The 21,345-nt window shown below is 42.3% G+C and overlaps 1 protein-coding gene across 3 annotated transcripts; it reads left to right on the top strand.

Annotated features, from left to right (window-relative positions):
• The first annotated feature begins 39 nt into the window (after nt 1-39).
• AURKA (aurora kinase A) lies at nt 40-20,686 on the top strand. Of its 3 annotated transcripts, none has more exons than XM_010343136.3 (9): nt 40-128; nt 3,827-3,873; nt 5,180-5,450; nt 7,361-7,415; nt 8,404-8,595; nt 9,692-9,830; nt 17,242-17,390; nt 19,694-19,868; nt 20,013-20,686. In XM_010343136.3, exons 2-9 carry the CDS (start codon nt 3,832-3,834, stop codon nt 20,193-20,195), a joined length of 1,206 nt encoding a protein of 401 aa, XP_010341438.1. In that variant the 5' UTR covers nt 40-128; nt 3,827-3,831; the 3' UTR covers nt 20,196-20,686. The 3 variants fall into 3 exon arrangements, with proteins under 3 accessions (XP_010341438.1, XP_010341437.1, XP_074262787.1); XM_010343135.3 differs by having other exon boundaries at nt 64-142; XM_074406686.1 differs by lacking the exon at nt 40-128 and adding an exon at nt 3,700-3,718.
• The last annotated feature ends 659 nt before the right edge of the window (nt 20,687-21,345 follow it).

The raw sequence follows: 21,345 nt of genomic DNA, 5'->3' as shown, positions 1-21,345 counted from the left end.
ACAAGGCAGCCTCTCTCCGGCGCAGGCCAATCGGCTTTCTGGTTAGAGGGTTTAACTCCTATTTAAAAAGAAGAACCTTTGAATTCCAACGGCTGAGCTCTTGGAAGAATCGCGTCTTTGGGTCGCAGGTGGGAGCCGACGGGTGGGTAGACCGTGGGACCTAACTCAGCGGCGGATGAGGGTGGGGGAGGGAGGGGAGACAAGGGGCGGCCGGCCGGGGCGGCGGAGCGACAAGTCCCCTCTCGGTTCCTCCGTCCCAGGGTCACTCCCTGTCCTCGGCGCTGCCCTGTGCCCGCTCAGAGTCTTGGCATCTGCTCCTGGGCACCGAGGCTCCCTGTAAGATTCTGCTTATTACTTTTTACGGCTAGAGGTGGGAGGGCTTTGCTGAGTGGTGTTAACCCGCGCGGGAGGGGTGGGTGGGCTTCAGATTGGATTCTGGGCTCGGAGATCACCTGGGTAAGAAAAGCACAGAAGGTCTCTGCTGCCAGTGCTGGAGTTCACGTTCTAGTGGGTGGGGAGACAGACAGCGAGCATACGGAGAACTTGCAACTGGGGTGGGTGTTTCTAAGGAAATAAAGCAGGAGTGTGGTTTACCGGGGGCCGCTATCCGGTAAATCAGAATTTCTTAGGGACAGGACCCGGGTGTCTAGTTATTAACACACTCTCGTGATGATTCTTAGGTTTCATTGAGAACTGGGGATGGAGACCAGCGCATGCTAATCATCTGGGCACGTTAAAATGCAGAATCTGTTTTCTTAGACCTGGGGTTAGGCCTCAGAGTCTCCATTTCTAAGAATCATCCGGGGGAGGTAGATGTAGCCACTGTCCATAACTCGTAACGTCTCCTCCTCTTCCTTAATCTTCCTTGTCCCTTGACTTATTTTTCAGCAACCTACCTAGTTCCTCCTGCTCTTCATCTCTGTAGGCATGCACAGGTCTGAGGAAGGAAGGAATAAACGCATATAAACTTCCTGTGCTACTTGCCTAACAGCTTTTCTATTCAAAGTAGTAGGATTTCTGGTTTGAACTGAGTGGATCCTGTGAAAGTCATCTGGTTCTTCAATCTGGTTGCAGATAAGAGTCACCTGAAGGGCAGTTTTCCTTGAGGTGTCTCTAGGATTCTGGTTTAGAATCTTACTCAATTCTGCTTGTTATTCAAAATTAATGTTTGATTAACACTGCATTTCCTTCTCCTTGCTTATTAACTTTTACTAAACCACTGTTTTTCGTAAGGGCTCTTGCCTGCAGTCTGGGTCTGGCTTCATCTGGAGTTATTTGCTTGTTTGTAAAATGGTAATTCTATCTTTTTTTTTTTTTGAGACAAATAAGTTATTTGCTTATTTGTAAAATGGTAATTCTATCATTTTTTTTTTTTTTCCTCACTCCGTTGCCCAGGCTGGAGTGCAGGGACATTCGATTAAAAAAACCTCAGTGGGCCAGGTGTGGTGGCTCCTGCCTGTATTCCCAGCACTTTAGGGGACCGAGGCAGGTGGATCACCTGAGGTCAGGAGTTCGAGACCAGCCATGGCCAACATGCTGAAACCCGTCTCTACTAAAAATACAAAAATTAGCTGGGCATGGTGGCGGGTGCCTGTAGCCCCAGCTACTCCCAAGGCTGAGGCAGGAGAAATGCTTGAACCTGGGAAGTGGAGGTTGCAGTGAGCTGAGACTGTCCCACTGCACTCCAGCCTGAGCAACAAAGTGAGATTCTGTCTCGGGGCAAAAAAAAGAAACAAAACCAAAAACGAAACAAAAAAACCACCTCAATGAAGGCTGGGCTTAGAGGCTCATGCCTGTAATCTCAGCACTCTGGGAGGCCGAGGTGGGTGATCACCTGATGTCAGGAGTTTGAGACCAGCCTGACCAACATGGAGAAACCCTGTCTCTACTGAAAATACAAAATTAGCCAAGCATGGCGGCATATGCCTGTAATCCCAGCTACCTGGGAGGCTGATGCAGGAGAATCGCTTGAACCTGAGAAGCAGAGGTTGCGGTGAGCCGCGATCATGCCATTGCACTCCAGCCTAGGCAACAGGAGCAAAACTACATCTCAAAAAAAACCACACAAAAACACTCAATGAAAGACTGAACTACACACCTGGGGGAAGAGCCTAATAAAGGGAGCAAGAAGTGCAGAGGCCTGGCGCCGGGGACTTGCTTGTGTTGCTGGCGCACAGTCGACAAGAAGAGGAGATGAAGTCAGAGGCAGTTAGGGGCCATATTCCATGTGACTTTGATAGGCCTGTCTATGCAGCCTAGGAGTTTGCATTGTTTTGATTGAGCTGGGGATCCCTGGGGGTCTTCTGAACCAAGGACCAACACATCTGACTTGTTAATGGGATTGCTGGCCTCAGTGTTGAGAATGGACCATAATGGGGCAAGGGTGGAAGTGGGGAGGCCGTTGGGAGGCTGTTGCAAAGAATTCAAGGGAGAGAGAATTATGATTTAAGCAGCTGGTAGTAGTAGAAGTCGTGAGCAGTGATCTTGAAGGTAGAGCCTACAGAATATGCCAGTGGATTCAATGAGGAGTTTGAGAGAGGGAACCTCTTAAAGGATTATTATGCCAAGGCTTTTGGCCTGAGCAACTGACAGGATGGATTTGCCATGAACTGAGATGAGGATGTCTCGAGGCTACATTTGGGGAGGTGAGAGTAGGGAGGGATTAGGACTTCTGTCTGGGATGTGTTAAAATTGAGATGCCTCTCAGATAATTAAGTGCAGATGTTGCATAGAAAGTAGAAAGTTTAGATCAGGAGTTCGGGGGAGAGGTCTGGGCTGCAGAATGGATATTTAGGAGTCCTCAGCCTGTAGATGGTATTGAAAGCAGAGAGACTGGATACTCTTCTAGGGAGTAATTGTAGATGGAGAAGGTGTTCTAGGCCTGAGCTCAGGGCACACCCGTGAGCAGGGAGGTGAGAAGTGGAGGATGGAAGAGGTTCGGTTTTGGATATGTTAGGATTGAGGTGCCTGGCAGACATTTCTGGGAGATCCTGGGCAAATACTTAGATATGTGTGTCTGACAGTCCAAGGAGACATTAGGGCAGAAGATGCATTTTGAGTGGTCCTTATGAAAGCATTTAGACCTGAGCCACTGGGTGATATGGATCCCTGGGAAGGTGTAGATGGAAAAGTGGAGGGTTCAGGGACTTGTTCTTGAGTCACCCCAGACCCTTGTTTGGGCAAACCTGAGATCAACCCAGCAAGGCGGGAAAGACAGGATGACTAGGTGGTAGATGAACCTGGAAGCTAAGTGAAGAAAAAGGTGTAAGGTGTGATCCGCCTTGTCAGATTCTACTGAGGATGCAGCTAAGGGGAAGGTGGAATTGAGCCTTGGGTTTGGCAACAGTAGGTGTCCGCTGTGAGCCTGACAATGTGGTGGAGACAAAAAAGCTGGGTGGGGATGGGCTTGGGAGGGGAGGCGTAGAGCTGGCAAGTGTGGACAGTGCTTCTGGAGCTTTACTGCTGGAGAGGAGAGGGTCGTGGTTAGCAATGATAATTGAATCAAGAGGACTTTTTTAAGGTAGCAGGTATGCCAGCAGGCTGCACAGGGATGGAAGTGATCTGTTCAAGAAGAGAGAATGTAGCAGCAAGAGCATCAGGAGTGAAGACTCAAGAGAGAGGATGGGGCACAGCACACAAGGGGGAGGTTGGCCTTGTGGAAAAGCACGTGCCTGTCTCTCCCTCATCAGCTTCATTTGGACACAAAGTGTAAACTCCTGTGTGTTGTGGAGGCCTTCTGATCAGGGAGCTATAACTGCCTATCAAACAACTTGCAGCACTTGAAGCAGGTGGCTTTGTTCAAATTAAAGGTTCTTTTTCTTTTCAGGCATCATGGACAGAGCTAAAGAAAACTGCATTTCTGGGCCTGTTAAGGTAAACTGAATAATTTGTAATCTCATTCACGTTTACAAACCCACGTGGAGGTTGGTCTTGTCTGGAATCCTTTCCACCTTTACTTTGGGTGATAAATTTAGATCCCTAACTGCGCTCCTGGATATGAATTAGTCATTTTTCTCATGTTCAGTAACATTTTGCTGAATCTTCCAGTAGCTTTTTTGTCTGCCTTGTCTTATAATTGGCTGTTTAAGTTTCTATACCCCTCCACTCTATACAGGATAATAGTAATAATGCATCCAGCAGGAGTCCAAAGCTTGTAAAATTGGCTGTAAATATAAAATGACTAATTAGAATTACTGTATTTGAGTCTCAGTTCCTTTGATAAAGGCCATTTAATAAATTGTTCTACATTTAAAATGTTTCTTTTTATTTGTTTTTGTCCGAATGCCTACTGTGTTGTGGACACTACTAATTTCAGGAGTAAATGACTTCGTACTTGGAAGTCTTAACACCTTTTCTTTATAAAGCACTCATACCATTGAGCTGGGGATGGATCTTGAGACTTTCATTTTCATTACCCCTCACAATGAGCTGTTGAAGCTGAAGGAAATCTCTTCCCCCTACTCCTTTTAATTTGATTAGCTGAGGGTGTTAGAGTTCATTTAACTATTTAAGCTTGTAATAAAGTACTTATAGGTGTACAAATAATACATTTTAGTAATAACTTTTTGAAGAGCCTACATTTGTTTTCTCTGTCAGTTTTTTGCTCAAGTCCATTTTGTAAATAATTGAAAAATGAAACATTGGTTAATCAGTAGTACAGTAATCAGCTTATTGTGGAAAATCTTGGATATATGAAAACACGAGATTCTTCTAAAACTTCATTTGAAAATCATCACTGTTGAATGTTTTGACAGTTTTTTTTTTGCTTTCTTAAACACATATAATATTAAGGAAATTTCAGTGGAACTGAGATTCTGGCATAAAGTTTTTATAGTTTTTATTATAGTTTTTTTGCCAAATAGCGATTTAGTGTCTATTTCCAAATTATTGAGAAATTTAGAAAACGTTTGTCTCCTTCATTAATGGATATTTATTAATGAAGCATGAATTTTAGGGGTAAGGAGTTGTGTGTCGGGGGGCGGGTAGAAAGTATCATTCAGGTGTTCTTAGCCACTGACTAACTATACTCTGGAAGTACTAAAATGCCTTATCCCCTTCCATCTGTTACCAGTGACATTCATTATTCTGCTATGCTAGAGAACAAACTTTGTGAAATTCTCAAAATATTGATCTTTCGCATTCGTGAATAAAAGAAAGTTTATTTTCTCTTCCAATCTAGGCTGCAGCGCCAGTTGGAGGTCCAAAACGTGTTCCCGTGACTCAGCAGTTTCCTTGTCAGAATCCATTATCTGCAAATAGTGGCCAGGCTCAGAGGGTCTTGTGTCCTTCAAATTCTTCCCAGCGTGTTCCTTTGCAAGCACAAAAGCTTGTCTCCGGTCACAAGCCGGCTCAGAAGCAGAAGCAATTGCAGACGACCAGTGTACCTCACCCGGTCTGCAGGCCACTGAGTAACACCCAAAAGAGCAAGCAGCCCCAGCCGTCGGCACCCGGTAAGCTAGGTTTTGAGACTCATTGGATAGTCATTCTTTGTAGTCATTGCTAAAAAAGCAAGTGTATATACTTACACTTACTCTTTGGAGCCCTAGCTTGTGTATCTGTTGAGGATGGGGAGAAAATATGGCATCTGGGTTGAAGTAACAGTGTCTGCCTATGGGCCAGACCTACGCTAAAAATCCAGACCTGATTCTCACACTCTTGGAAGAGTTGAGCACCCAGGGAAGACAAAGCACCAGTTGGTGTCCTTTTGATTGTTTGTTAGTGGGTCTGGATGTAGGGTGCTTGGAGTAAGTGTACTTGAGGGACTGAGATCTTCTAAAGTTTGGGGGAAATTGAGAGAAGTGGATGAACTGAGGCAGGCTGCGGTGACGTCACCATGGGCATTGCTGGTCATGTTAAGGAATGCGGCCTCATCTCTAGGGCATTTGGAAGCTACTGAAGATTTTTTGAACTGAGAAGGGAACTTTGCCTTTTAGAAAGTTTACTGTGGAGGCCAGGAGCGGTGGCTCACATCTGCAATCCCAGCACTTTGGGAGGCTGAGGCGGGTGGATCACGAGGTCAGGAGTTCGAGACCATCCTGGCCAACATGGTGAAACCCCGTCCCTCCTTAAAATACAAAAATTAGCTGGGCATGGTGGTGTGTGTCTGTAGTCTCAGCTACTCAGGAGGCTGAGGCAGGAGAATCACTTGAACCTGGGAGGCGGAGATGGGAGTGAGCTGAGATATCGCCACTGCAGTCCAGCCTGGCGGCACAGTGAGACTCCGTTTCAAAAAAAAGAAAAAAAAGAAAGCTTACTGTGGAAGTACTGAATAAATTGGAATAGGACTACTGGATTTAGGAGTACCGGACAGGAAGGAGGTTGAGGTCAGACATGGCAGTGACCTGCTCTGTGTGGAGCGGAGTGGATGCTATTATTTACCAACTGTGAGTGCTCATTCCCCGAACTCAAGGGTATGCTTCATCCACGTCATCTCATTCAATCCTTGTAACCACTTCATGAAGGTAGCCAATTAGTAACTTAATTTTACAGAGGAGGAAGCTAAGACTCAGAAGCAGTTAACTAGTCCAAAGAGATAGCCAGGATGGAGAGGTGCAGACAAATCTGAGAGCTCATTTAAGATGCTGACTCAATAGAACTGGGCAATACATTGCACCTGAAAGATGAGTAAAAAGGAGTTGGGACTGATATTAACTAAGTTAGTGAGCTGGGGGGCTGGAGGGGTGCACATGGGACAGGCACGTGGAGGAAGAATTTACGCTTGCATCCAAATACCTGAGCAAAACCAGCATGTGCTGTTAGAGTTTGAGATGTTGGAGACAGACAAGTGGAAATGTCCTGTATGTTCTTGTGGGGAATGAAATAGTTACTCCAGTCTTCTGTTGCACAGCTGTTCATTGTGCATTTTACTGAATTGGTAGCATTTATTTTTGTATTTCCCCTTGGCAACTTATTAATATAATGGAGGGTGGCTGCCCTATGTTTTGCTACATGTTGGTGATAATTTGTATGTGGGGTATGGACAGTTGGCTGGACTACCTAGTAAGGGAAAAAAGGTGACGAGGTGGCAACTTGTCATGCACAGGAAGATTGGCAATTCTGCCAGAAAAGCTCTTCATTCGGAAACTGAGACTTCAGAAGAACCTGCACAGTCTGCCTTTAATTAATCAGAGAAGGGCCTGTCTGTATATATACGTCTGCTCATCTTTAGAAATTCTATGGAGACTTCACATGATGGAAGTCAGGGTGTAGTAGCCCCTTTTTCTTTAGGGAAAACAAAACAAAACAACAGGTTTATTCTTGACATACCATTAATATTTTGGTGACCAATTTAATTCACCTCTATTCACAACTTATCCTATATAGTTATTCTAAAAATAGATTTTTAACTTATTCCATATAGAAAATAATCCTGAGGAAGAACTGGCATCAAAACAGAAAAATGAAGAATCAAAAAAGTAAGCTTTCTTATTTACAAAGTTCTGTCCTATTCTACTAGAATATACTATTTCATTGCAAATTTAGTTGTAAGAACTCTTGGAGGGGGGGAAATGAGGCCTTTATTTTCATTTAGAGGATATAAATGTTTCCAGATTTCCAATCTTAAAAATGGAATTTTGTGTATTTAGGTATTTTACTAGGAACTCAGAAGTGCTTTAAAAAATTGCTTTCAAATTTAGAAAAAGCTTGTATGAGAATCTGTTACAGAAACGTGTGGAAGTTCCTCTCTGTCCTTAGAAGTAACCACTGCGTATGGTTTACATATGTGTCTGTACTTTTTTATTGTGTAAAAGTACAAGTTTAAAAAAAAATAGAATATGTTGCAGAATTATATATTCCTATATGACTGAGGGTTTTGACAGTATTAAAATTACAGCTTTAGTTCTTCATTATAAAGGTTGGCTGTACTATCTTCCCCAGGTCTTTTCTAAAAGCGTCCTCTCAACTTCTGAACTGTCGGGACTCTGGAATGTAGGGGAGGAGCGAGGAATGCACTTACAGACAATGTTGCTTTTAGCAGCCTAACAGAGGCTGAGACTAAATCCATTGGTTCTCACGTGCCTGTAGCCTGTGGGGCTCCATCCTGCTTTGGATAGTAACAAACACCTCTGGGACTGGAGGCGGTGGCTGTGCTTAGTTTGAAATAGGCACCCAGATGGTCTTTTCTTGGTCTTCAGTGTGACACGGGCCTGTTCCTCTGAGCATAGTGTGGCCTTGGGGCATTTCCCGTAGAGTGATTCAGATCTGACTCTCACCTAATAGCAGCTGGGGAAGTCAGGGTTTCACGTTGTGGCAACTCTGATAGTGGTTATTGCCTTGGTTCTTGCTAAGGATAAATACTGAGTACAAGTTTGAATCTCAGATTATTTATAGATGTGTCTACTACTCCTTGAAAATTTGTTAGAAAAAGTTTTCATATTCTAAAAGGTTCAAATTCCTTCCTAGGAGACAATGGTCTTTGGAAGACTTTGAAATCGGCCGCCCTCTGGGTAAAGGAAAGTTTGGTAATGTTTATTTGGCAAGAGAAAAACAAAGCAAGTTTATTCTGGCTCTTAAAGTGTTATTTAAGGCTCAGCTGGAGAAAGCGGGAGTGGAGCATCAGCTCAGAAGAGAAGTAGAAATACAGTCCCACCTTCGGTGAGTTTTCAGGTTCATGTTTGAAAGAATATTCACGGATGCTGTGCCCCTCCCCCTCCTGTAATGCCAGCCTCTTCCCAGGCCCATTCACTCCCTCTTATGATGCACTGCCTTCAAACGCATGGGCTTTTCCTTGCCTCCCCCTACCCTATGAGAAAGATAAGCTTCTGTACCACACTGGGTTACTGAGTAATCATTCTCCTGCAATTCTCCCATGCTCTGCAGGTTAAAATAAAATTGTATTCCTTTTCTTTAAAAACAGTATAAATTTTATCTTTTAGAGGGCCTGCTTTTCATAGTACCACAAAGAATGATTAAATTTATAATTTTTCAAAGATGTATCTACACTTAAGTGCTCTGATCCTGAAAAATCACTTGAGGATTTAATGTTTTGTTAGTGGAATAATTTATATGGGGAAGTCTTTTTGGTGGATAATGAAGGGGAACAGTACCCCATAACTCCTGAGGCAGGAGTTGCGAGCAGCTACCTGAAGGTTGACTAGGGCTGGTGAGTTTTTTGTTTTCCTTTTTTTCTTTTTGCTTTCAGTGTTTTTCACATTTGAATCAGATGCTAATCAGATTCAAGTCTGGCCACATCAGGCCTGGTGTGTCTCTACCTGGCAACACCTGGGTGGGGCTGGGAGGGGTGGGCATCTCACATGGGCTCTGCTTCCCATTGGCTGCTTCCTGCTGTCCACAGTCTGTACCTGCCCAGTCTGCTCAGCACCCACCTACCACCATTACTAATCACTGCTTTTGTCTGTCACAGTGCCTGGGTAGCAAACTACTGTGGCAATGCCATGTCTTTCTTTTAATATGTAGATAATTAGTATTCAGCTGAACTTTCCTCCTAAGAATAAATATGCCTGAAGGAAGGAAATAGTCTTAATTAAGCCAGAGGTTCATTAATACTTTGGAATTCATGTAAAATCGTATGTGGGTATATACATACTTCTTGGAGTGGGTTTATAGTTTGTTTCTTCAGTGGGATTTGGAGGGGGGTTTCATGTGAAACACCACTGGTTTTTCACGAAGTGTTTGTTCATAGTCTTGTCAGCTCCAAACCAAATGTTAGAATGTTTATCTTTCATTGCAGGCATCCTAACATTCTCAGATTGTATGGTTATTTCCATGATGCCACCAGAGTCTACCTAATTCTGGAATATGCACCACTTGGAACAGTCTATAGAGAGCTTCAGAAACTTTCAAAGTTTGATGAGCAGAGAACTGCTACTGTAAGTTTTCATTTATTGTCCAGGCAAATTCCATTTCCTTTATACCTGTCCTCCATAGCAATATACCTTTCCTTATAGTAAAGTGGGTTTTGTCTTGATCGAAGGATAGGTTAATATCAAATATTTGAAGTGGAAAAATCAAAATAGCTTAGTTGTACTAGACGTACAGATCAAGTCCAGAACCAGGTAGAATGTTGTGGCTGCTTTTGTGCCTAGTTTGCACAGCTGTTTTCTATGGAAATGTATGTAATGTATATAGACAGCTGCCCTCATTTTATTTAATAGATGTTTTATTTTAGAATAGTTTTTACTTTTTTTTTTTTTTTTAAGAGGACAGTGTCTTGTTACCTTGCCCAGGCTAGACTAGAACTCCTGGACTTCAAGGGATTCTTCCATGTCAGCCTCCCAAGTAGCTAGGACTACAGGTGCACACCACTGTGCTTCTAGGATGGTTTTAGATCTACAGAAGTTGTGAAGATAGTATAGAGAGTTCCCATATCACACCAAATTTCCTGCTAATTGTCCTGCTAACATCTTGTATCAATATGGTACATTTGTCACAGTCAGTGAACCAATATTGATAGGACTAGGACTATTAACTCAAGTCTACATTTTATTCAGATTTTTTTTCTCATGATTAGATGGGCATAAGGGTTTTTGAGAGGGAGATCAGAGAAAGTGCATTCTTACTACATGCCAGAGATGTAAACTCTTAGGACTTTTAACTGTGGATGTCAGCTTGATTTTCTCCTTGAGACAGTGTTTTTCTGGTTTCTCCACTGTAAAGTTACTGTTTCCTCCCCTTTCCATACTGTATTTCTTCAAAGGAAGTTACTATGAATAATCCACACTTAAGGAATAGAGAAATACTCCTACATGGAGTTTTTCCATAAATTATCTGGAATTCAGTGCCAGAGATAAGGCTGTTCTCCTTTATTTAAAAATGTAGACTCCTGGCTTTTTATTTTATCCCTTGAGCTATAATCCAATACTTGATTTTGTGGTTCAGATAATTGCAGCTTTGGCCACTGGCAGCTCTTTTTCTTTTACAAGGGTCCTGGGAAAATTGTTGTGGTTGTGTGTGTGTGTGTGTGTGTTTGTGCGTGTGCATGTGTGAAAACACATTTTTTTCTTTTTTTGAGATGGAGTTTCAGGCTGGAGTGCAATAGCGTGATCTTGGCTCACTGCAGCCTCCGCCTCCTGGGTTCAAGTGATTCTCCTGCCTCAGCCTCCTGAGTAGCTGGGATTAACAGGTGGGCGCCACCACACTCGGCTAATTTTTGTATTTTTAGTAGAGACAGGGTTTCATCATGTTGGCCAGGCTGGTCTCTAACCCCTGACCTCAGGTGATCTGCCCACCTTAGCCTCCCAGAGTGTTGGGATTACAGGTGTGAGCCACCCCGCCCGGCCTTGTACATCCTTACTTTCTGATACAAGATGCTCAAGCCTCATCTTGTGTATTTCCTGCTCCAGTCCTGCAATGGAACCATTTCTCCAAGGAGCCATGGTTCCTTTTCTTGGATAATGTTACTAGAAACTGAGAACTGTGCACTTGGTGTACTCATTGCTGCTATGGTGTCACTGTGTCTAGGCTTTCAGCTAACACAGCAAGGGAATATATGTAGATACTAACCTGTGTATAGATTTATCCATCTATTTATTAAGCATAACATGAATTCATACCGATATCTTCAACTTGACTCCATTTCCATGTTTCATTCTAACTTCCTCCTGTTTACCTGTAAACTCCCATTCCAAAAGTGAGAAACCTGAGTTTCACCGCCCACCATCCTTTTATTTAATTATTCAATTCCAGTGTACATGAATAATGGTATCAGAATTGTTAACCGGCTGCCCTCTGGGAACCCACTTTGTCAGCTGGAGTGCTTCTGCACACTTCCTTCAGCTTTGTTTTACAGACTCCACCCATTTCCAAAGCTGCTTGGATCCACACTTCACTCCCACGCCCTTTGGTGAGGTGGTTTCCTACATTTGTAATGCAGTGAGATTCTTTTGTCACAGTCTGTATTCCCTGCTGGGATGCCCAGGATGGAATCATTTAAATTTGTATATCCTGAGATTGATTTTTGTGTGTGCTGTAAAATTCTGAGAATTTTGACAAATACACAATGCTTTGTATCCACCATTATGATATACAGAATAGTTTCACTGCTCTTAAAAAAACAAATCCTGTGTCTCATCTACTCATCCCCACCCTTACATCTCTGCAACCACTGATCTGTTTACTGTCCCTGTTGCCTTTTCTAGAATATCATATAATTGGAATCATAACAGTACGTAGTGTTTTTAGATGGGCCTTTTCACTTAGCAATATGCTTTTAAGATTCATCTGTATATTTTTGGAGGCATGAGGGCTTGTTCATTTATTTTTATCTATCACTAAATCATATTCCATTATTTCATGTATGGAAGTACCTCAGTTTATTCATCTACTGAAGGGTATCTTGGTTGCTTCTGGTTTTTGACAATTATCATGCTTTGGCTGTAAGCATTTGCATGCAGGTTTTTGTGAAACAGAAGTCTTCAATTAGTTGGGCACATATCTAGGAGTGTTATTGCTGGCTTGTATGGTAAGACTGTATTTTGCTTTGTGAGGAACTGTCAGTCTTCCAAAGTGGTTATACCATTTTTACATTCTAACCAATGAATTGAGGTCCTATTGCTTCTCATCCTTGCCAACACTTGATGTCAGTGTTTTTGATTTTTGTTTGTTTTGAGACAAGGTCTCACTGTCACCCAGACTGGAGTGCAGTGGCTCGATTACCCACCTCAGCCTCCATGGCTCAAGCCATCCTCCCATCTCAGCCTCCCAAGTAGCTAGGAAGGACAAGAGGCACGTGCCCCTTGCCTGGTTAATTTTTGTATTTTCTTGTAGAGACAAGGTTTTGCATGTTGCCCAGGTTGGTCTCAAAATCCTGGTGTCAGGCAATTCATGCCTTCCAAAATTGTGGGATTACAGGAGTGAGCCACTACACCTGGCCTAGTGTTTTGCCTTACAGGTATATGTGGCATCTCATTTTTAAAATTTTCAGTTTCCTAATGACATTCGATGTTGAACATCTTTTTATGTATTTATTTGCCATCTGTGTATCATCTTTGAGGCACCTGTTGAGATCTTTTGTCCTTTTTTTTTTTTTTTTTGAGTTTTTGATCTTGAGTTTTAAGAGTTCTTTATTTTAGATGCAGGTCATCTGCCACACGTTTTGCAAGTATTTTCAGTCTGTGGCTTGTATTTTCATTCTCTTATCTGTGTCTTTCACAAAGCTGTTTTTAACGTGTGTGTGTGTGTGTGTGTGTGTGTGTGTGTGTGTGTATATATATATATATATATATATGAAATTTTTTTTTTTTTTTTTGAGACAGGGTTTTACTCTGTCATCCAGGCTAGGGTGCAGGGGTGTGATCTCTGCTCACTGCAGCCTCTGTCTCTTGAGCGCAAGTGATCCTCCCGAGTAGGTGATACAACAGGTGGGTGCCACCACACCCAGCTAATTTTTGTATTTTTTGTTTAGACATGGTCTCACCATGTTGCCCAGGCTGTAATTTTTTTTTAAAGACGGAGTCTTGCTCTGTCACTGAGGCTAGAGGGCAGTGGCGTGATCTTGGTACTCAGCTCACTGCAACCTCCACCTTTTGGGTTCAAGCAATTCTCCTGCCTCAGCTTCCTGAGTAGCTGGGATTACAGGCAGCTGTCACCATGCCCGGCTAATTTTTGTATTTTTAGTAGAAACAGGGTTTCACCATGTTGACCAGGCTGGTCTCGAACTCCTGACCTCAGGAGGTTTGCCCACCTTGGCCTCCCAAAGTGCTGGGATTACAGGTGTAAGCCACCGTGCCTGGGCTCCCAGGCTGTATTTTTAATTAAAGTCCAATGCGTCTGTTTTTTTTTCATGGTTGTGCTTTTTGTGCTTCTCCTCCTTTATGTGATTAAAATTACTTGTTTTAAGAAGTCGAAGAGTCTTAATTTGGGCCATTTCTTATTGGATTGGCAGCTTGATAAGGCATGTTGAATGGTGGTTACTTTGATTTTTTTTCTGTTTCTTGGTGATCTCTGGGTAGTGTGGAGACTAGTTTTCTTTCTTTTTGACAATGATGTAAATGGCATTTAAGTTCAAGCCTTTTTACCTTGAGTAGCTGATGAAATGCTACTATTGACAAATGGCCCTTTGCTCTTGTCTTTGCAACATGCTGTTTTAAACTTAAAGCCTTAATCTTAAATGTTTGTGCTTCTCCTAAGTAGAAATAGATCTCTAATTCACTTTTTAAATATTAGCTAAACAAATCAGCTTCTTATTTAATTGGCAATTAATATTTCTTTATGAATTTATCTTTTGGGCCAACTTTCTCTTACAGATCAGTAAGGAAATCTATGCTCATTAATGATAGTGACTCTGCCTCAGGTACTCACATTTTACCCTTGGTTTTTTTCCTTGTAATCATGCTTATATGGTGGATTATAGTTTGTTGTTTTGGGTCAGTTAATCTTTTTCTTCAGTTTCTGACATTGATATCCTACTTCAAAAGCTTCACCTTACACCAACAGTGTAAAATTACACAATATACTACCGTTCTGTTGTCTCCCCTCACACCCGAGGCTTCACTCTAGATGGAGTTTTGGTGTAAGCAGATAGCTATTCGAAAGAAAATGAAAGATTATTTATTTCTAGATTCCTTAGTAGTTAGAATGACTACACATGTACCTGTTTTCCTTTTCAGATGAATTCAAATAAAACTAATTGTAGAGACATGTCAGCGACTGATCCGTAGCTGCAGTCTAACAACATGTGAGGTGTGGAGGAAGTGGCAGTGCCAGAGAGACATCATGAAGCTGATAGCTTCTTGTCTGGAAATGATTTGAGGAGTGAAATCCATTGCCCTCTCAGACTTTAATGTGTACAGTTAAAGTATCAGTAATCAATGTTGGTGTACTAGTTAGAAGAGCAGCTTTCTTTGTATTTGCCTTCAGTTTACTTTTTCTAAATTTTGATCTCTGGCTTTGGGCTGAAAGAATGAAAAATGTTTTTTCTGACAGTCACATTTGGTTTTTACCCATCAGTTTAGTAAATCTTTTCGATGTAAAATAATGTTCAATCCTGTGTAGCAATTGCATTAGAAAGTCAATTCTTCTCAAACTTTAGGCAGAGCTAAATATATTTTTTCAATATTCAAACAGTTTTTATCTATATGTTAAAATAAATTCTGGGCCAGGCATGGTAGCTCACGCTTGTAATCTCAGCATTTGGGGAGGCCAAGGTGGGAGGGTCACTTGCGTCAGGAATTAGAGACCAGTCTGGGCAACATGGAAAGACTCTGTCTCTACCAAAAAAAAAAAAAAAAAAAAAAATTAAAAATTAGCTAGACATGGTGGCACACGCCTGTAGTCCCAGCTACTCGGCAGGAGGCTGAGGCAGAAGGATTGCTTAAGCCCAGGAGTTCAAGGCTGCAGTGAGGTGTGATCATGCCACAGTAATCCAGGCCGGGTAACAGAGTGGGACCTTGTCTCTTAAATAAGTAAATACATACATACATACATACATACATACATACATACATATTGGACTTGGTTGCTAAATCTTTGAGACAGGGACTAGAAATCTTTGCTATTTTTTTTTTCTTTTCCTGAGACTGAATTTTGTATTTGTTGCCCAGGCTGGAGTGCAATGGCACGATCGTGGCTCACTGCAACCTTCACTTCCGGGGTTCAAGCAATTCTCCTGCCTCAGCCTCCCGAGTAGCTGGGATTATAGGCATGCACCACCACACCTGGCTACTTTTTGTATTTTTAATAGAGGCAGGGTTTCACCATGTTGGTTAGGCTGGTCTTGAACTCCTGACCTCAGGTGATCCACCTGCCTCAGCCTCCCAAAAGTGCTGGGATTACAGGTGTGAGCCGCTGTGCCTGGCCAGGAGAACTTTTCTTACAAGACAGTAACTTGTCCAGGTGCGGTGGCTCATGTCTGTAATGATAGCACTTTGTTGAGGCTGAGATGGATCACTTGAGGCCCGAAGTTTGAGACTAGCCTGGTTATCATAACGAGAACCCCCATCTCTATTTAAAACAAAAAAAAAAAGGGAAATAAAATTAACAAAAGGACTAATTTCTTATGTACTTCTGTGCTGGCTTATTATAAGCCAAAATTTAACCTGCTGTTTAATATGTCAGTACAACTACTTTTTAGTTTTTGTTAATTGTTCTGGATAATTTTTCTCCTGGTACTCTTTTTTTTTTGAGATGGAGTTTCATTCTTGTTGCCCAGGCTGGAGAGCAATGGCATGATCTTGGCTCACTGCAACCTCCTCCCGGGTTCAAGTGATTCTCCTGCCTTAGCCTCCCCAGTAGCTGGGATTACAGGCATGTGCCACCATGCCCAGCTAATTTTGTATTTTTAGTAGAGACGGGGTTTGTCCATGTCGATCAGGCTGGTCTTGAACTCCTGACCTCAGGTGATCTGCCCGCCTTGGCCTCCCAAAGTGCTGGGATTACAGTCATGAGCCACCATGCCCAACCTTCTCCTGATACTCTTGAAGTAAAATTTTAGCTTTAAATTCCATCATAGAATGATCTTGGTTTTAAAAAAAGCAAAGTAATTGACTGTACTTGAAACGTTAATTTTTTTGCTAAAAAAGAAAAAGGCAGCATTTACACATCGGAATTCTTCAGCACTTACTGTCTTCATTGCTGCGGGGCCATTTGTTGCCATATGGTGGTGTAACTGTTAGGTTGGTGCAAAAGTAATTGTGTTTTGCATTGAAATGGCACCAACCTAGGAGCTAGCTCTAACTAGCTGAATGTCTTTTCTGTCTGTGGACATCATATTCGCTGTATTAGCAAAGAGATGACTAAGCATTCCGTAATTTTACTTCATTTAATCACTATAAATTGGTTCAATCGATTTTTTTTTTTTTTTGGTAGACCAGTGTAGTTTCTATTCTACAGTGCTTGCTTTAAAACCTAGAAAATGTGTTTTTTTTGTTATGCCTTTTTCTTTTTGAGACAGGGTCTCACTCTGTCACCCAGGCTGAAGTGTAGTGGTGTAGTGGTGTGATCATGGCTCACTGCAGCTTTGACCTCCTGGGCTCAGACGATCCTCCCACCTCAGCTTCCCAAGTAGCTGGGACTACAGGCATGCACCATCACACTCTGCTAGTTTTTAAATTTAGCAGAGATGGGGTCTTGCCGTGTCTCCCAGGCTGGTCTTGAATTCCTAGACTCAAGTGATTCTCCCACCTCAGTCTCCCAAAGTGCTGGGATGACAGGTGTGAGCCACTGTGCCTGGCCCAAACCTGTAAAACAGGTTAAATCTGTTATATTCCTTTCAGAAGAGATGTCTAATATTAACTTGTGTTATACAATATCTAAAACATAGGCTTTCAATTTTTTTTTTAATAGTATATCACAGAATTGGCAAATGCCCTGTCCTACTGTCATTCGAAGAGAGTTATTCATAGAGACATTAAGCCAGAGAACTTACTTCTTGGATCAGCTGGAGAGCTTAAAATTGCAGATTTTGGATGGTCAGTACATGCTCCGTCTTCCAGGTATGTAATTTTAGAGGTGGAGGTTGTTTCGTTTAGCAAATGCCCTGGAGCTAATCATGAGCTAAACAGAATTTATTTCCGTGGAGATTTTGTGTGGTAAGATGGGTAGGTGGCTAACCCAGAGGTACTTCGGAGTAATTTAGGCTTAATAATCAACTAGTGTTTTCAAGAAAATGTTATTCTGTGGCGATTTGGGGCTATTAATAGTGTTCTAGGCCTAGGGTTAAAGATGCTTAATGTCCTTTGAGGCTAATGAAGGGGAGAAATGAGTCAACAGATAGGACAAGTATATGGCAGAGGTGAAGTGCCCACATGTTGAGGGGGGATGTTCCAGAGGACAGCACCGACAAAGATCTAGTGCTTAGAGCGCAGTCCGCATCAGGGAACTTAGAAACCAGATTAGTTGGCGGGGCTTTGAGGGTGGTGGTGAGAGATTCTCTTTGGTCCATCTCTGTCAATAGTAGTGCTAGTCCTTGCTTGTCCCCTCTCACAGCTGAAGCAGAGATGTCAGTCTCAGAACTGTGGAAATCTTAGGGAACTTTCCAAATGAACTACAATATTCTCTACTGTTTTAAATTTGAGTTTAAATAAGCTTTGAAACTTCATGGGAAGTGGGGCACTTTTAAAGCATATATCTACTGATCAAGGTTTGTCAACTTCGGAGGAGGACTCAAATTATAGCCAGATGACTTTTAAAAATAAAGCTGGTTTTAGCCAAAAGAACTCTGGCAAAAAAAGTTAAAAAAATTAAAGCTAGTTTAAAAAGTATAGCCCAAAATAGGTTATATGTGAGGGAGAAAGCCTTTGCTTTTGTTACAAAGCACTTTTAAGCATAAAATTCATTGAATCTGCTGTTTCAGTCTCTCTTTTTTAAAAAGCTGGTTATTAGTGGGAGCTGTTACCTGGTAAGACAAACCAAAATAAAGAATTACAGGCTTCATTGAATCAGAGTTAAACTGGATCTTAACCTGTTGCATTGTGATAGCAAAGACAGCGTATTACTTTCTGAAAAGATCACATAACTGAGAGCCACTTCACTTGAAATCCCAGATACTAATAATCATAATAATTTCCTTGTTATTGCCTAAGTTTGAGAAGCCCAGTTCAGTCCATCAGTGGTAATGGAGGGATTAGATGACCAGAGTGGTAGCTTCTGAATCCGAGGTCACAATTCAGTGGTGAATGACTGTTGATGTGCTCAGTGGGTGCCAGGCGTAAGCATCGATGGTGAAGAGCAGCTGATACAAAGCAACTCAAACCCACGCGGACTGTTCGGGCTTGGTGTCTGCTGTCCCCAGCCTTTTTCTAGCCTTTGTTAGGAAAACCTAAACCGATAGAAATGCCGAATTGGTAGCTGACGGCATACCTGTCTCTCCAGAGCCTATGTTCAGCAGGTGTTCCCATTTTGTCATATTGGCTGCATCTACTTTTTTGGTGAACACTTGAAAATATGTTGCGAACATAAGATGCTTCAACCTTAAGCACTGTAATAGTATGCATTTCCTAACAATAAGGATATTCTCCTATGTAATTAGAACCATGATTACTCCTAAGAAAATCACTCCTAACAGAACTGTTAATATCTAATATTTAGTCCACATTCAATATTTAGTCCTGTTGTCCATGATGTTCTGTAGCTGGTTTGTAAAATCAGAACTTAGTCAAGCTCCATGCGCTGTATTTGAATATCTCTGTGGTCTTAAGCCAGACAGTCTCTTACTTTAAAGTGGACTTTTCTGATTGTGTTGCCATTTCACTTGGACCTTTATTCCCCGTATTTGCTGTAAATTGGAATTCAGGTCTCAGGGCCTGAAGAAATTAATACTTTTGGCAAGAGTATTTCATGGGCCACCGTCAGAATTTCAGCATCTCTCATACCAAAGATCTACCACAAGGCAGCATGTATCTACGTCTCTAACCCCAGTGCAGTTACAATGGGACAGTTTCTAGTGTCTTGTCATTTTGCTCTTAAGAGTCTTAGCTTATTTGTAATATCTATATACAGATATAGAACTCTAAATCATATTTACAGAGAACATTGCATGGCAGCTTTTACGTGGTAGTGATACATTCAGTTTCTTACGTTCTAGATCATTCAGGGAGGTTCTGAAGTGGGACAAATTTGGGATTAAGGTTTTGGTGGCTACCTGTGGGACCTTACTGTTTCCCTAATAGTAGCTACTTCCTAGGACACAAGATCTGGCCCAGGGAAGTGCTCAGTGTTCGTAGAATTAATGATTTTTAGCAGCTATTGTGATCATGAAACCAGAAGCATATCAGCTTGAGCCTTGCTCCGTTTTTAGGAGGACCACTCTCTGTGGCACCCTGGACTACCTGCCCCCCGAAATGATTGAAGGTCGGATGCATGATGAGAAGGTGGATCTCTGGAGCCTTGGAGTTCTTTGCTACGAATTTTTAGTTGGGAAGCCTCCTTTTGAGGCAAACACATACCAAGAGACCTACAGAAGAATATCACGGGTAAGACGTCACTGAAAAGGACCCAGCACTTCTGCTGGAATTCTTTCCTTATCAGCCTGAACTTCAGGCCAAGATCCGAATATCTATACTATTTGATCTCTCTAACCTGCATTTTGTGATACTTTGTCATTTGCTGTACTCCAGGTTGAATTCACATTCCCTGACTTTGTAACAGAGGGAGCCAGGGACTTCATTTCAAGACTGTTGAAACATAATCCCAGCCAGAGGCCAATGCTCAGAGAAGTACTTGAACACCCCTGGATCACAGCAAATTCATCAAAACCATCAAATTGCCAAAACAAAGAATCAACTAGCAAGCAGTCTTAGGAATCGTGCAGGGGGAGAAATCCTTGAGCTCAGGGCTGCTGTACAACCTGTCAGGAACATGCCACTGACATTTATCTTACTGTTGACTGCTGCCCTCAGTTTAGGACGCTACAAGAAATATTTGTTTTACTAAGCAGGTGTGCCTTAACCTCCCTATTCAGAAGGCTCCACATCAATAAACATGACACTCTGAAGTGAAAGTAGCCACAAGAATTGTGCTACTTACACTGGTTTGTAATCTGGAGGGCGAGGTTTGACTGCAGCCGCCCCTCAGCCTGTGCCAGGCATGGTGTCCTCACAGGAGACAAATCCAGAGTCTGGCTGTGGGGAAAGTGACCGCTTTGCCCTGACTCGATCAGTTACAGAGCTGTGCAATAACCTTCCGTGTACCTGAGTGAGTGTTTAACTTATTGGGTTGGCCAAGCCTGGTAAAGCTGTTAGAGTGAGTATGTGATTCTTTATAAGTGTGAAAATAAAGATATTTGTACAGACTTGTGTTTTCTCTCTGGCGGCATTTCCTTAGGAATGCTGTGTGTGTCCAGCACTCCGGAAGGCCTGGTTGGGTTTCTAGTCCTCCTTAACCACTTACCTCCCATATGAGTGTGTTTAAAATAGGAACACGTGCTCTACCTCCATTTAGGAACTTGCCTGGGATACAGAAGAGGCCATGTGTCTCAGAGTTGTTAAGGGCTTATTTTTTAAAAAACCATTGGAGTTTTTAAATGGCATGTGTGGAAACTTTATGCAAATAAATACCTATGTCTGTGTGGAGTACTGTGTAATTCTTGCCATCACCTGTTTGTTGTTGGCCTGGAAATGAGCAGGTGCTGAGAGGAGCAGGCCTCGCTGCCCTCTTGTGGTCTCTCCCTGTTGGGTGTACTACTAATACTTCATTATATATATTGTTTACGTATTTGTTATGTATTGTCATCTGTCCATTGACTAAAGATATGGTGCACGTGATCGTGATGAGGGAATGGTGGAAGTGTTGGAACTTGGAGCTAGTAGAGAAAATCTGCTTGTATGGCCAATGCTCTGTGCAGGAAACTAGACAGCAGGTATGTTAGGATATATCATAATGAAGTGGCTGAGATAGAGAACCTTAAAAACACAACTGAGTAAGACTGCAGTTGCCAGCCCCCTTGGGACA

The sequence above is a fragment of the Saimiri boliviensis genome, chromosome 9 (genome assembly GCF_048565385.1).
Source record: "Saimiri boliviensis isolate mSaiBol1 chromosome 9, mSaiBol1.pri, whole genome shotgun sequence".
NCBI classification, from domain to species: domain Eukaryota; kingdom Metazoa; phylum Chordata; class Mammalia; order Primates; family Cebidae; genus Saimiri; species Saimiri boliviensis.
Note: the sequence above shows the minus strand (reverse complement) of the source record. Positions and strands in the feature narration are given on the sequence as shown.